Genomic DNA, 16,508 nt, shown 5'->3' with positions numbered 1-16,508 from the left:
CGTTTGGATTTTTTTTTTCCGAGCATCTTTGCAAAGTATAATACCTTGAAGCATATACAGCACTGACATGCTTAAAACTGGGAAGTATCTAGCAAGAGTTTCTCAAGAGTTGTGCAGGTTCAGTGGTCAGGCCCCATTCAAAATTCTGACAGTCTGCAACAGCCAGTTTAGTCTTTGTATGTGAATCTTGTGCTAAGCTTTAATTAGGTATAACCTACTTGGTAATGAGACCACACTGAGGCTTGACTTAATATTTAATGAGTCTTTAATGAATTTTCTTTTTTTCTGTTTAGTCTCCTGTTTAGAATTGAATAGTTTTTTTTTTTGTACTTCAAACTGTGTCCCATTAACTTCAAATGGTTTTTTTTTTTCCAAGTCTGTATTTGTGCTTTTGATATTACTTCTGATTTAATTTCTTGTTCTTTTTTAACAGCATATTAAAACAAGTATATTTTCTGAAAATTTACAAGGGCAGGGGTTTCTCTGGAGAAGAATTCTGTTCTATTCTGCTAGAATAGAATTAATTTCTGATAGTTGAGTAAGTTCTGATAGTTTCTTTAAAACATTAGCAGGATAATGAAACTGCTGTTACAACTTCTTTGTGAAAAAAAAGGAAGTTGTTTTTTTCAGGCACTGTATTCCGTATTTCTATAATGAGTAGTTAATTGTGAGATAGGCCAAATTGTAGTCTGTGCAGGGAATGAATGCAAGTGGGAGGAAGTTTGGTCATTTTCACAGTAAAGTGTTGCAAATGCAAAAGTAGGCTGCTTAACAAGGAACCGTTAGGAAAGTGGTAGTGATATCTTAAAACAGGCAGAGGTTACAGTAAAAGCAGGGTATTTTGCCTATATGATGAACATGTTTCTGCTTGATACATGTTACATGTTTACCATAGCTTTGAAATATGACTTGGAAAACCCTGCTGATACCTCACTTAGAAGAGTAGGGAATAAGAATGTTTTTGCTATCACATGTTTTTCTAGTTATTATAAGTAAAGTTAATTTTGTTTCTAAGGCTGTGTATCATATCCTGACATAGTACTCATCTGCTTTTTCACTTAAGGCGGTGTTTGTTTTTTTTTTTCAGTTGGATCTTAGTAGTTTAATATACAGTACCTTCACTTTTCTGACAATAATGGGAGTGTTGGGCCCACTTTATAGTACTTGATTGAAGGATACTTTTTAAGATAGCAATATTGGACCACAAGCCAGCAATATCTTGGCTTGTACAACTTTGTCCTGATCTTTTGAGCTGCATTACGTGTTTTTAAATGACACACTCAAAAGTCTGGAAGAGAGAGGATCACTCGTTCCCAATGTTAAAGCCTGTCTCAATGTTTTCAACAAAGAAGATGGAAGAAATTGTATCTGTGTTTTATCCTGGCCAGCTTGGACTATAAATTTAAAGACATGAACAGCTTTGATAGATAGTTTTGGGTTTATTCTTTTGCTAGTGACTGTTAGGAAAAGAAGTGTAACACATTGGAGCAGTGTGTTACAAATTTTCTAAGTGCATTTCCCTCCATCAGTGGAAGTCAGCACCTTAGGCAGCATAATTGTATAGATTGGGTATATACAAAGCAGAGTGGGTGATACATGGGTCTGTCTACTGAGGATCAGAAGTTGTTCACTTTGCAGTCTTCATTATACATGAACTGTGCCTGATGATAAAGTTGGAGAACAGCATTACTGATTACTAATTAGTAATGTAACATTTTGATTCTTAGGCACAATCCTGATAGATAAAACATATATGTTGGATGTGGCCACAAAGAGTATTCATTTTATGTTTACTGTGTAGGCTTTTCTCACCTACCTAGTACTCAGTGGGAGATAGGTGAACACCCAAACTTAATGATGGGAGCTCATGACTCTGAGGTTGTATTCAGTCTTTCCTGTGTTGAGCCACCTTATCAGGTATAAAATGAATTATTGAGAAAATACTTGCTCAGTTTGAGCTGTTGTCAGTTTTGGTATTTTTCCTTCATGCGTGTATAATTTATATGACTTTGGTGTATATCTTTTTACTTTGGGCACTTGAAAAGGTTCTTCAGTTCTCAGTTGTCTCTAACCGCTGGGAGATGGAAGTATTCTACAGTCTAGCTGTAGGGATTGACATGATCTCTTTTTTCTAAACAAATGGAAAATGCCTGACGTAGCTTTTGTTGCTGTGAATGTAAACACAGTAAGTGTACTGCCTGACATCCCTTTCTCCTTTTGACTGGGATAGCTGTTTTTCCTAACCGGAGGGAGGATGTAAAACTTGGCATGGAAACCAATAATCAAAGATCTGGTTAAAATTGCAGCTTAGGGTTTTTTTTTTTTCTTTTTTTTGGTGTGTTGTGTGAATTACCTGTTTATGTATGTGTTTTCTGTATTTTATTTTAAGATCTAAGTTTACTTTAGATCAAATTTTGAATTGATTTGCAGTACAAATCAGCAAACCTTTTAGGCATGAAATTGGTATTTATATTGACAGTATAGGAGGACACTGACTCTGCAGTACATTGTAATATGACTGACAGGTTACTTTCTCACAGCTGTCAAGAAGTACTTGTTCTGAAATCTTGTGGTTTGGAAGGAGTCTGTGACAGCAGTCATGTAGTCAATGTTACATGGTAGCTAGTTCTGTCTGTGTTTCCTAGGAAGTTGAGTAAAAGCAGAGGTCTGAATTTCAGAAATGTCTAATGCTGTACAGCTTGCTTAGCTGCTCCCAAAATAGCTGATAGAAACTTACCCCAAATAGTTTTCATGCTAGAGCTAAGTTATCAGGAATAGTGTGAGTGCTTGAGTGGTGCTTCTTATTTGTGTGTGCTGTACTGGGCTTTGGTCTGGAAAAAGTGCAGACCTAATTGTGTGGCTTTTCAAGTTGTTCCATGTGGAAATGTATTAATCAAAGATTTTTGTTTGTCTGCTTTAAGCTTTTGGTATTGGTTTAGTTGTTTGGTTTTTTTTCCTTATTTCCCTGTATTAGATGGTAAAACAAGGAGAGTATTTATTCCCAGGGCTTCTGTATGTTCTTGGCTTATATCCCTGTTTCAGAACATATGTGGAGTTCCTGCAAGAGGAAAATGCAGTTGAACTTGAAAGGGGAGAATAACACTGTCATTAAATAGAAACTTAACATTGGGTGAAAATGGAAAAAAGTAGTATAGCAGCAATGTTTTCTTAAGTCTTAAGGGATTAATTCAGCTGCTATGGCTATTATTTGTTGTTCTGGAAATCAGAAAATGGATTAATAAAACCTGAGTTGAACAAAAAGACAATTGTCTGTTGAAGGAACTTTAAAGAATTTAAGTGTAAGGAACTTTAAGGAATTTAAGTGTAAGGAACTTGAAGGAATTGGTGGGCAATTTCTTCTTTAGTTTTCAGGTTGTGGCTGATAAAATCCTGCGTAAAACTCTTGGAATGGTACATCATGAGTACTGGAAGAGAAATGCTAAGGAAATAAATAGTAAATGTAATTTAATTATATTTCATCAATCAACAGTAAGAATAATCTATGTATTGCATAGAAGAAGCTGGAGGAGGCTTAGTAGCAAAATTAAAATCTGATGGAGCTTCATGTTGAAAGCTGAGTACAGAACAAATTTTGAAAATGTGTTTCACAATGCAACATTGTACATACTATGCACTGAACTAGGCAGGGATACTGGAGTTTCTTTAAAGCATTTCTGTATTTCAAGGTACTATTGTAATGCGTTTATACTAGAATTGAATTTAAATTTGCATTCACTGTGTCCTTTCTGGTCTCCTGGGTCCTCAGATCTCTATCTAATCAGATATTTTGAGAAACACTGAACACCTTTTCTCTGAATTAAATTTGGAAAATACTTGTTTAAAAGCCATCATCTATGGAGGCTTTTGGATCATTCTTCCCTGCACCACCACCCTCCCTTCCCAGTCCGAAGTACTTGTGTCTTTGGGAACAAATAGCGTCCTGTTTTGTTGGATTCGTGTGATTTGAAGACAGTCCAAAGAAACCAGAGCCTGACTGTGTCACAAAAAACTCAAAGCATGTTTTGTTAGGATTTTTTGGCCTCTCAGAAAATACACTGTTTATTGCAGATCATTAGTGCCATGTTTTGTTGAGTTAGCTCTCTTGTATGCAAACCTTTACTGCATTATAACTGAGCTTATTTTGTGTTAAGAAACTGCTTCTGTTAGAGCTCCATGAACTGAAACATATGACCAAGAGGAGATGTGTTAATCCTTTAATTAGTCTAAATTGGTATCTTGCTTGCTGAACCCCATCAGTCTTAACTGACAAAATGGTCAGAAAGGTGCATTTTTCCAAGGGCAATCAAAAGGAGTAAGGTGAGGATTATTTCCATCCATGTGGATCTCCTTTATTTATTGTGTACCTCCTTAACAGATTCAGCTGCTCTCTCTTATCCCGTATTCAGAAATGGGCAGTGTTCCTACTGTTCAGCTGTTCCAGCTGCTGCACTGTCAACATGTAGTGACATTAGGATTTCTGATTATCTCAGTAGATGAAGGAGAGTAGATGAGCTTCATGGTGTTAGTGGAAGAAATGGGCCAGGACACAGGACACAACCCTTCTGTTAGTGCTTTGTTGCAGTGTGTGGAAATGGACTAGGCTTTCTCCCACACCACAGGTGGGAAGTGCAGGTCTTTAACACAACAGCAGTAAGATGAGGAACTTTAAAGTCAAGTAAGTAATTCTGAGTTCACTTGAATTGCATGCCCTTTACTGTGAGAGTGCTTTAGGTGTTTTTATGGCAGCACTGCTTCCCAAAATGAGAACTGGGCAAAGCTAGCATCAAGCAAAACATAATTTTAAAATGTAACCTCCAAATTACAAAATGTTTTGCCCTCATGAAAGAAGTAACTATTATTTTTTCTGCTGTATTTTCCTTTTTTTCAGAAATGGTTGTGTATCATTTGTTTTATTAGAACTAAAGTATACTGTGAGCTTAGACTAAGCTGTAGTAAGCACACTTCTGCCTGTGCATAGTTTGTGATGACATTTGTGATGTCTTCCATGACTGTTTGTGAAGACATTTGTGATGTCTTCCATGACTGTTGCTGCTGTTCCTTTTATGGAGGATCAAATCCCCCAATGTGATGAAAAGCCATGAAAATTTGAAATTATTGGGCGGAATAATGTAAGGATTTTGTTGGCAGAAACTACAGATATCTGTCAGAAAAGGGCACCATGTTTGTCTAGGAATAAATTAACAGGAGTTCCACTTCAGTTTGCTTGATAGCTTGAGTAATACTGAAAATCAGGCTTGAATCGTAAGATTGCCAGGGTTAATAGACTAATTTTCATATTTTCTTATACTAAATGAAGATTTTACCAGTTTTTATTTTTAAAACAAATTTTAATAATGTGGAGTTAGGAAATAGGCAAGAATGCACAAGTGTAATGAATGCTCTTGATCTCATAAGGAAGGAATATGTAGCATTTATCCTGTTTTAGTGTATGTTTTCTAATAAGAGTTGCAGAGAATGTAAATAATCAGGTGTCACCTTCCAGGTACTACTCTGCTTTGTTTATGAATCTTCTCTATTATTGCCAGCTTTCCTTCTTGCATGAGGGTACCAATTGTGATTACTGGTTATAGTGTGTAAATAGCAGTGAAAAAATCCTGGGAGTTAGTGACAGAGCAGGAAATTGCTCAAGGCATGGATCCTGCTTTGCATATAAACAAGAGGTCTCTGTTCAGCTGTTATCACTAAAGAGTTCTACAGTCAATCTTTCTCCTTGTCATATACACATGTGCAGCCAGCTGCCATGACAGAGTTACCTCTTCTCTTGTACTCCAGAGCAAGAAGGTACCAAGATTCACTGGTGTTCATTCAGTTTTGTTGAGCTGACATCCTCTGAACGGCATATCTAGGTTTTTCTTACACTGCAGCATTAATATCAGGTGTTTTGTTTGAAAGCATTTAAAAATATGTCATGGCTCGTACTTGAGTCATCATTGAAGTAGCTCGAACGGCAGATTGCCGGCTATCTAATTTGAAAATACGAAGATTAGGAGCCTCTGTGCATTTCTATGTTAAACTGGTGAACTGGATTGGTGAAGTCAGTTATGCAAATAGTAACACAGCAGACTTTTGATTATTCATAGCTCTTAATACTTCCGTTTCTCCTTGTGAAGTGATGGCTAGGCTTGTGTTGAACCTGCTTGATTCACTTCCGGATTTGCCCCCTCTGTAGACAACAGCCAGGGGTATTTTTGAATGAGTATTCTGCTTTCTCTGTATAATACGCAACAGGATGAAAAGACCTTAGTCAAAAACAACGAGGTATGCAATGGCCTGTGCTTTAGGTGATGTATGCTGATCACTGTGACAAGTTTAACACTTAGTATATGAGTAATCTTTTTCCTGAATAGCAGATGGACCTAGCATTCTTTTTTCCCTTTTCAGCTACTAAAAAAGATGAGGAATCAGTTCATTAGAATGTGGCCATGTTTGTGTACAGCTTCTGTCAAGCTGACTTCTCATTATTGCTCCAAAATTTTCACTAGTTTGAGTTTAAACTTTTTTAGGAACAAGAACATGTAATGAGTTCTTGTTGGGTAGAAACTATTTGTAGTGGAAGATTTAAGGAGGTTTTAGAAATGCAAGGTAGACAGACCCACTTGAATTTCTGCATTGGTTTCTGCATTGCCTCCTTCACTCTGCAGGGGCTGCATTGTTCTGTGTGTCCCAGGGTGAAGGGAAAGAATGAAGTACTAAAAAGTAGATTGTAATGGTTGTATTGGAGATTGGTTATTGCTACTTCTGAATCACTCAATACTTTTCCTCTTGAAGAGTGCTTATACATATCAAAGAGCCTTGGCATTAATGGCTTTATTGGTAGAATTATACAGGCCAATGTAAGATAAGACCAGACTCTCTTGTGCTGAATGTATGCAACTTAAAATATGAAGTCTGTCTTTGCAGAGCTGCTATTACTAGTAGGTTAGTTCTGCTTTCCCATTTTATCCTGTGTTATAGGTATATAGTCTGAGAAGGGCCAGCTTATTTCTGACCCGGTTGCATAGCAATCTTTAAAAAAATTAATCACTGAGTCATGACAGATGAACAATAATGCACAATAATGCTTGTACATATTTTGTTTCTAGATTTCCTCTCCAAATTTTACATAGGTAATATTAACACAGTTCATTTTTATTGAAATAAAATGAGTGGAGTTTGATAGCTGTAGGGAGAGCACATGTTCATCTAGACTAAAGCACCATGTGGTAACATTTTCTTTTCACAAACATTTGACTAGTATAACTGTTTATATCAAACAGCAATTTATTAAAAATTTCCTGTACTGTATTTCATTGGACATGAGATATAGGTATAAATACCACAGAAGATCTAAGTAGTTGTATGAAAATGCTTCTGATTTAAAAAAAAAGACAACAGCAATGCTTTGGACTGCTGTTAAATCAGTTTTTTTTTGTCTATTTCTCCTACCCTTTCCCTTTCTTTTGTAGGTGCATTTTACCTGGTATTTGAATATATGGACCATGACTTGATGGGATTGCTGGAATCTGGTTTGGTTCATTTTAATGAAAATCATATTAAATCTTTTATGAGACAGCTGATGGAGGGCTTGGCCTATTGCCACAAGAAGAACTTTTTGCACAGAGATATCAAATGTTCAAATATTCTACTAAATAATAGGTATGGATATTACTTAAAAGTATGTAACAAAAATTGTACGTTAACATCATCTTTAAATCGTTATTTCAGTCTTCACAGTTCACCTGATTGGAGTCATGAGCAAAACTTATTTTCTAAATTGCCTTGTTTCTTTAAAACAGTTGCAAAACACTAATCCATCCAGTAATGTTCCTGCTTAACACTGGAGCCTGCAGCTGCGTATTAAACTTAATCTATGTTAAAAAAGAAGATTGAATTTTAATCCTACTAAGTCAGCGTACGGGGGGGAGAATTATCTGAGTTATATATTAAAACAGAATTGTAGCATGTAAGTGTTTGAAGTGTATTCTTTCTGCCATCTCATTTCAAGATCGCAGTTTGGCTAGGCTGGTTCTTCATGACAGTTCTGAGGTCCTCATCATCATCAGTCAGGATAATGCTTTAAAAGAGTATTTGATTAGGCGTATTCAAACATGCCTTAACTTGCAGTTATTGCTATAATCTAAGGGGGAGAATAATTTGTTTCATACTACTTTAACACATGGTAATTACAAATCATATTAGTAAGTGTGGTGTTTTCAGTTTGCAGCAGCAGCAACAAATCAAAAGCCAGTGTGAGGATAGTGGATGACTTCATTACCAACTGTTGTGCATCATAACCTGGAGTACTGAATCCAGGGAGCAACATAAGAGCAAAGTTTATAATAGCAAAAAAGGGTATAATTAAGAAGAAAGAGTAGGTATTCAGCTTCTGGGATTTGTTGTCACAGGAAGTTTTCTGGGTAGTGTCAGGAGTTTCAGAAAAAGATGAGACACATTCAAGGATAGAATTATTAACACATGCTGATGGGAATGGACAGGGATCCCTGTTTTAGCACCCTTAACACAGTGATTATGGGTAGTGGTTAAGTATGAAGAAGATGAGCCCCAAAGGGAATGGGTTCACATGTTCTTCCTAAAAATCTACTGCTGCTGTTGGAGATTAAATACTGGGCAAAATGGATCAAGGGTCTATTTTGATAGGCCTAGTTTTTTCCCAGCTTTCTCCAAATTAAATTTGCTATGTCTTCCTTTTTCCCTTAGAGTGAACTAACATTTGACTGGTTTCAACTCTGTATCCTACTGCAGCCTTGCCAGATTATGATACAGATTCTTAAACAGATGTACACGTTCCTCCCCATTACTCATTGTGCCCACTCACCTAATCTTACCTGCTGATCTCCAGGGTTAGTGTTTCTGTGTGCACCTTTGGGAACTCAGAAGCTGGGTGTAACCTGAAAGTGGAGAAGAGTGCCTTATGGTAGAGGAGGAGCTTGTTATTTTACTGCACTCTCCAATACAGGTTGCAGAGTTGGGTTTTTGCCCCCTAGAACAGTGTCTGAGCATCCTTAGGTTTTTCCACCAGCAGCAGAAAAACATGATAGTAGAGCTGAATGATTTTTTTAAGCCAGTGTTTAAAAAATCCTATTACTAGTTGCAGCCTGAAGCCAAACATGTGGATTATGTATCTTTTACATAGGCAACTTCAATGAATTTTTGAGCAAATACAAATAATCTTCTACAAATACATTCTCAGAAATAAGCATGTAAATTTGAGGGGAGCATTTCTTTGTTTATGTGTGTTTTCCAAGAAATCAGAATAAAGGTCTGAGGAGAAAAGTGGATGGAAACAATAACCTGTATATTGTGTCACCACAAAATGATCATGTACATGCTGTTACCACAAAATCATCATGCTAGCAGCAAATCTTGCTGTAATTTGATAAAATATATAATATTTGAAAGTGATGGGAGTTATTAAAGTTGATAGAAAGTTTGCAGAAAAGAAAAACCACATATAACAGTCCAACACTCATTTCATGTGTTAGAGAAGCTTGCAGATAGCTTTCTGTTTGAATCATCCAGACTTTACAAGTAGTGGGAGTTTCTGGTCATAGAGCAGTGCCTTTTAGCTGTGGGAACTGCAAGAGCTCTGTATCTTCTACTCTTCCCCTCATATATGGAAATACTCAGGAATGGGTTAGGGGCTATGTCATTCAGCAAGTTGGCTGCTGATAAAAATAGAAGCCCTTATCTGGTCAGTCACCCTGATGTAAGGGCTATATTTAAAATGTACAAGTGCAGAACAGGACTTTGATGGCTTCCTAGAAGGAAGTATGACTGCTGATATTTGTTAGCTGTACATGTACTCATGCTAGCAGTAAGGCCTGAAAAAATAGCAGTTTCTTCTCTCAGTTTTTTTTCTGCAGAGTTACTGACTAGAATATTTTATGGGATAGACCTAAATTTTTACTAACATCCAATAATGTAAATGCCATTTGATAAGCATACCAAATTTTGCTTACTTGTCTTTGCTATTCAGTGAGTTAGCATACTATTTACTGGAGAGATGCAGAGATAGCAGAGCATTGCCTCTTCATTAATGTGGTTTGGTGAAGATCAGTTGCAGCTGTTTCAGTCTTAAACTTTACCTGATTTTGAGGGAAGAAAGCTTAACAGGATTAACCACTAAATAATTATTTGCTTTTTCCACCAGAGGGCAGATAAAGCTCGCTGATTTTGGGCTTGCTCGGTTGTACAACTCAGAAGAAAGGTAAGATACAATTACCCTGTGAAAAAGCATTCAGAAGTTTAATCTTTTTTGCATAGCTATTATGAGGGACAGAAGACTGTTTTGTTTAGAGGAAATGTTACTGTACTGTAATAAAAGTAATTGCTTAGGAAAGTGAAAGAAATACATGTCTTACATAGCATAAAATCACAAAAGTCTCTTTGTGCAAGTATATTGCTTTTCCAGATGTTCTGGATAAATAATAGTAGAGAGTGGCCATATATTGATTGGAAATTAACTTACAGTCCTAAGTTTCTGGTCCTGTAAACCTGAGGTATATTTCTTCTGTTGGTATACCAAAGATGTTATTTAGGGAAAGCAAATTTTTTTTTTTTTTTTTTTTTTTTTTTTTTTTTTTTTTTTTTTCCTGGCACAAAGTATCATGCAGTTCCTACTTTTGTGTAAGATTTAACTTTACATTTCAAGGGGTTCATTGTATTCTTTAGGCAGTCAGTGCTGTTGAATCTGCTGGAAACAGAGATAAAAGTTTAAATAAAAGTTATTCAGAAACTTCTTGTGACTTGTGCTTCTGTTGTTCTTGGCTTCATTATGCTCATACTCCAGGAAACAGGTGCACAGTTTTTTTATGATTAAGAACTTTAGTATTTATTTGTAATGTAGTATTTGTACTTTCCAAAATCCAGGCTGAATGTTCACTCCACTAATATGTCCATGAGGTGGTTAGATACAGAGATGGTTGGATACCTGACATTACTTTGATTTCTGCATGTCTAATTTGAGAAATAATATCCATAATGTTAGCTTTATGGGTTTATTGTTTTCTACACAGCTCTTAGGTTGTTGATAAATGTGTTAGCAGCATTAGTTTCACTGAGCTATTGTCTCAGAACTCTTATTTCAGGAAAATATGCTTAAGTACAGTTAGGAAAACTGTTTAGCGTAATAGCAAAGTGAAATATTCTTAAGTGTCTGCTAGCTAATTATGTTTTGGTTTGGATGTACTTAATAATAAAAGGATGTTATCCTACCTTCTTGTTTTAACTTGCACCAAACTGGCCTAATGGGGCTTTTTCCTCTGGTTTACCATGTTTTGCTTGGGTTTTTTTAATGTCTGTTTTTAAATTAATTTAAATTTTCTTTGTAAAACTCACTGTTCATTAAGGATTAAAGGTTCAGTGTCCTTATAATGCCAATAACCAATTTTACTGTACATGAAACAGCAACGTTGTTATGTCATTTTGCATAAATTAAACCAAGATTAAGATTTAATTAAGCTAGCTAACAGAATTGCCAGTTGAACATGGGAGAATAATTAGAATCTCAATAGACTTTTGGCAATTCTTTTGTCATTCATTTTCCTCTGACCTGCAGTAACAGATATAATTAATGTATATCAACAAGTGTATAATAGCTGCTGTTTTTAATTCATGTATTTTGCATTTGGTTTAGTGTTGTTTAGAATTTAATACTGTTTGAAAGGTACAGAACTTAGTAGGGGCATAATGTGGAGGAAATAAAAATATAAGTAAATTCCCAGTGGTTGTTGTAGTTGTGCTCCTTTAAATGTTATTCTGGTAGATTTAATGTGTTTGGAGTAGGAGGTATGACAGATTGCATGACAAGTGTTCAAATAAAAACCACCATATACTAATATATATGAGCAATGTATCTGTAGAGATAGTCCATACCATGTAAACATTTCATAGGGAATGCTTGCTTCAGAGATAAAAATGATAAATGATGGAATTGTTTCCAAAAACGTGCTACCTTTTAAAAAGGAATTGGAGTTATGTGCCTTAATGAAAGAAAGACTCAGATGATTTTACAGAAGTGATACCTGTACTACTGAGAATGCTATAAGAGCTTGTTAGGCTTCATTCTAGGGTTGTTCATACTTAATATTATTCTTTCTGTTTGGAGTTACCTTGTGTTAGTAACTGAAAAAAAAAGTTTCACCTAGTGAAAAACTGGAAAAAACTGAAAGAATTCTGGAATAACTTTTAAAGCACCATGGTTGAAACAAAACCAAAATCGAACATCTATTCTCTGCTTTCCATTTTGAACTGTTGATGCTGTAGTTCAGCCTGTGCACAAAAAAATGTGTGTCTGCGTTAGTAGAAATCTTTGCTTTAGTGGGAGGATGGAAAGGTTTATTCACAGTGACCAAAATTTCTGGTTAGAGCTGTGGAGAATTAAAGATGTTGTAAAATATAGGAAGATACTAGAAGCATTCCAGGCTTTGGAATCAAAATTGGTGAATGATGAAGTTCCAGAAGAAGCGGTGATAAGCAATAAGTGCATGGAAGTTACTGGTTTTATCTGAGTCCTGCTCCTGAAATTACTAGCAATGTAATAAATATGCAGTATTGCTTTCTGAATAATAATGGAGATACACTATTCACGTAGCATAAGGTGGCTGTGTGATTATTATTTAGATCTTCAATCTGACTGTTTGTAGTCTTCATCTGGCAATTGTGTTTGCTTTTGTGCAGTTACAGCTTTGCAGGACTAAAAAGAGTGTGGAAGATTGTACTGTTCTTAAACAGCATCACAGAAGTAAAGTCCTTAAGGTATTTTTTCAGAAGTGTGATCATACTAAAATGATAGTACTCTCTTTTTCCTCCTTCCAACAGCCGACCATATACCAACAAAGTTATTACGTTATGGTATCGGCCTCCTGAACTTCTCCTTGGGGAAGAAAGATACACACCAGCTATTGATGTCTGGAGCTGTGGGTAAGAGTTTGGATAGAAGCCTAGCAAGGATAAAATCAAGCCAAAAATGAAGTTTCTATCATTCTGTACTGAAAGCCATAATGATCGAATTTTGCAAAACTGTTTTACAGCTGTATCCTGGGTGAACTTTTTACAAAAAAGCCAATATTTCAAGCAAATCAAGAACTTGCTCAACTGGAACTCATAAGGTAACTAGCAAGCACTGCCACGTAGGTGCCTCATAAACTGACAGGTTTCTTTTCTTAGTGTTAAAATCTGAGATAATCCACTGCAAATACTTGCAAGTGCTCAGTTACTGCCTCGAGTGAGATGTTAGAAGTTTTGAGGGGCATTTAACGCAAGTGACTTTGGCACAGACATGAAGGGTTTTTTGAGTGTTCTGTGTTCCTAGCAATGTACCCTTGACAAGTAAGATGGGTTTTTGTAGAGTAACTGGAGTTGCCTATTGCTGAAATTATAAAGAGAGAGTAATCAAAATGCCTGTAATTTTTAAGATGATGTTGCAACTTCCTTGCAGCAAATCAGAACGAGAACATGGACAATAATAAGGACAAGTGGGATTTGGGAGGAACAGGTATTTGGCATGCTGCTGGCCATGAGTTCTTGTTTCAAGCCTACCATGTACACATCTTAGCTTTATTATTTTTGTGGGAATATTTCTGTTCCTTTACAAACTACCAGACATTTGGTGGAGTTAAAAATTCTGTTTCTTTCCTTGTTCTCAATAAATCATAGAATGATAAGTATTTAATTCAGTGGAATCAGAGCATCTTTTTCGTTCCCTTTATTCAGCAAGCAAAATCTGCTTTTGGCTCCGATATCATAATTGACTTTGTAAATGAGGAGAGATGCTCATCCTAGAAAAGAGGGGAAAAGGGAGTGAGTCCTACAGAACTTAAAGAAAGTGAACAATAAATGGTCAAATTAACTTAGTAAAAAATATTACAAAGTTATTTACTGAGATGTTTTTCAAATCAGACTGAACAGTAGCATGCTTCTGTGTAATGTGGTATTAGCTGGCCTGAAAAAAATGAAGGTTTTAGGTGACGCAAAGCAGATCAGTGGTTGTTTTTGGTATAAGAAGAATTAAACTCATGAGTTTGGGAAATAATGGTTTTGAGCACTAGATGGCATTGAAGCACATGAGAATGAGTAATTCGAAGTTTTTCTTTGTGTTTAACCTCTGGTACAAAACTAAAACTTTGTCATGTCCTTCTGCTGGAAGCTTCTGTTTGTAGCTCATTTCCGTCTTCACTAATGTGATGCATTTTTTGCTGTTTGAACATAATATATCAGTTTTATGAACATCTCTGCTATGATCATGTTGCAGTCAACAATTCTACATTTATCTTTTCAAAATTTATCAAAGACAGAGCTGAAGTACATTTGATAGTAAGAGATTCATCATTTTAATTCTCCCTCCTGAAAATTACATACCCCAGCCAGTGTAAAGTCAGATTGGTTTGCATAGCACCTGGGGTCTCTTACACTAACCATTTAAATCTTAAGAAAAGGAGGGCTGATCTAGGGAAATGTATTTGCAAAATGTCCTTTTATGACTGTCTGCATGAGAATTTGAAACCTTGCATATATGGAAATACCTTAGTAGTTCTTCTGCTCAGAAGTGTGGTGTTGATCAACTTGTACTTAGCCATTGGAAAAAAAGGATGGAGATGGAATGTGGGGCATAATAGTATTGGCAGCTCCATTTCTGGAGGTAGATGAGGCTTGAGGCATAAAACTCATAACTGAAGTAAAAAATACAGAGGGTTTCTAGTGGTTGCTGCCTTTAGGACTTACTGAATTGTTTGGTTTTTTTCCTTTATGTCTTTAGCATTAAATAAATTCTCAGTGAAAACTGCTTTTTCAGCTATTTGGTAGATCTTTCTTCAGTGGCATTGGGAGCTAAGGACACAAAAGTTAGTCTAAATGTGGGCCATCCAGTTTTCTAGTCAGATACCTGGAGAACTCTTCAGATGTAATTTGCTACATTTTTAAAAACATTTGTGTAGAGGATGTTTGGGCTGGACTGAGGCAGAAACAGTAAGTTTAGTCAGTGTGGGGTGATCACCCTTTGTAGACAATTCACCATTATTTAATGGTGTTGGGCATTTGACAGTGGAGAAATTTTAGCTAAAAATAACCTGAACATGAAAATTGAAAATTATTTTGTTTTCACTGTACTTGCAAGAATAAAAATGACAGCTGTGCTCACTTGTGGTTTTGGATCTCATACCCTTTTTTCCTTTCTTTTTGGTACAGCCGAATTTGCGGAAGTCCTTGTCCAGCAGTGTGGCCTGATGTTATAAAATTAGCTTATTTCAACACAATGAAACCAAAGAAGCAGTATCGTCGAAAACTGAGAGAAGAGTTTGCTTTGTAAGGATGAAGAACTAGTTTAGTCAATTGTAATAGTTTTCCCAGAGACTTTATGAACTTCTGTATTTTCTGGAGAACGAGCATAGATCAAGTGTAAAGAAAAATGCCTTTAGGTTCTTGTCCTTCCCATGATTCCCACAGAGCTTGTATTAACCCTTATTTAATAGGAGTGTCAAGAAGAGGAAAGAAGGCCCTAAAATTTCAGCCACCATGTCTGCTTTCATCTAAGGAAATATTTGTTTGGTACACCTGCTTGTTGCCCTGTCCAAAAAACAGCTCAGAGTACTTAATTGTTTTTTATTGGTAAAACTGGCTACAGCTAAGTATGTAGTCTGGCTAACATTAGTCTTTGTGTCATAAACTCATTCAACACAGAGGAGTTACTTGAACCATGTGTTCTAAAGTATTACCATTGGACTAGTTTTGTGTATATATCACAAGTGAAAGGTATGGAAAACAGCTGTTAGCTTATTTTAAAGGGGTTGTTCCCCTCCTTCAGGTGCAGTGGATTTCAAGAGAAATGCGTCATCCTGGTCATACTAATGAGACTAATATCTTTGAAGCAATGGAATTATTGTCTATGAATCAAGCAAAAGTCTAGTGGTAAATTTCAAAATGTAAAAATATAGTCTTGGCTTTAAAATGTGGGCGTACAAGTATTTTTTGTAAGTACAAGGTTTCAAGCAATGAAACAATGCAAGGCAAAGAAAGCTTGGGTTATATAATAGCACAGGTACTAAAAGGCTAAGTTTATTTCTGCCTCTTACTATCAAGCTCAGGTTGTGGGTGTGTTTTGTTAGTATATAAGTTGCCTGAGGACTTCCTGATCAACTTGGAAGGGATATGTTCATTAAAAATTTTCACAGATATGTGTGATACAAAATAAAGATGTGACGCTTTCCTCTGTTTTGCACTTTTGTAGCATCCCACCAGCTGCATTAGATTTATTTGACTATATGCTTGCCCTGGATCCCAGCAAGCGCTGCACAGCTGAACAAGCTCTTCAGTGTGAGTTTCTGCGAGATGTGGAGCCATCTAAAATGCCTCCTCCAGAGTAAGTAATTTTGGCTGGTAATGCTACTGACCTTTAGGAAGTGTGAACATGCACCAATTTCAATAACTTCATTATGGTTCAGTAAAGGAGATGGTGGCAGAAATGTTGACGTATACAGTTATTGAAAGGTGAT

At 36.1% G+C, this 16,508-nt stretch overlaps 1 protein-coding gene across 5 annotated transcripts in view; it reads left to right on the top strand.

Annotated features, from left to right (window-relative positions):
- CDK13 (cyclin dependent kinase 13) overlaps positions 1–16,508 on the top strand; it is a 47,599-nt gene that overhangs the window by 18,979 nt on the left and 12,112 nt on the right. For all 5 annotated transcript variants that reach the window (XM_053989182.1, XM_053989266.1, XM_053989045.1 and 2 more), the window contains exons 6-11: positions 7,467–7,656; positions 10,172–10,228; positions 12,841–12,942; positions 13,053–13,130; positions 15,205–15,321; positions 16,244–16,375. In XM_053989182.1, coding sequence (XP_053845157.1) covers positions 7,467–7,656; positions 10,172–10,228; positions 12,841–12,942; positions 13,053–13,130; positions 15,205–15,321; positions 16,244–16,375 — 676 coding nt within the window. The remainder of the gene's footprint in view (positions 1–7,466; positions 7,657–10,171; positions 10,229–12,840; positions 12,943–13,052; positions 13,131–15,204; positions 15,322–16,243; positions 16,376–16,508) is intronic.

Source organism: Vidua macroura, chromosome 1 (assembly GCF_024509145.1).
Source record: "Vidua macroura isolate BioBank_ID:100142 chromosome 1, ASM2450914v1, whole genome shotgun sequence".
Taxonomy (NCBI): domain Eukaryota; kingdom Metazoa; phylum Chordata; class Aves; order Passeriformes; family Viduidae; genus Vidua; species Vidua macroura.
Note: the sequence above shows the minus strand (reverse complement) of the source record. Positions and strands in the feature narration are given on the sequence as shown.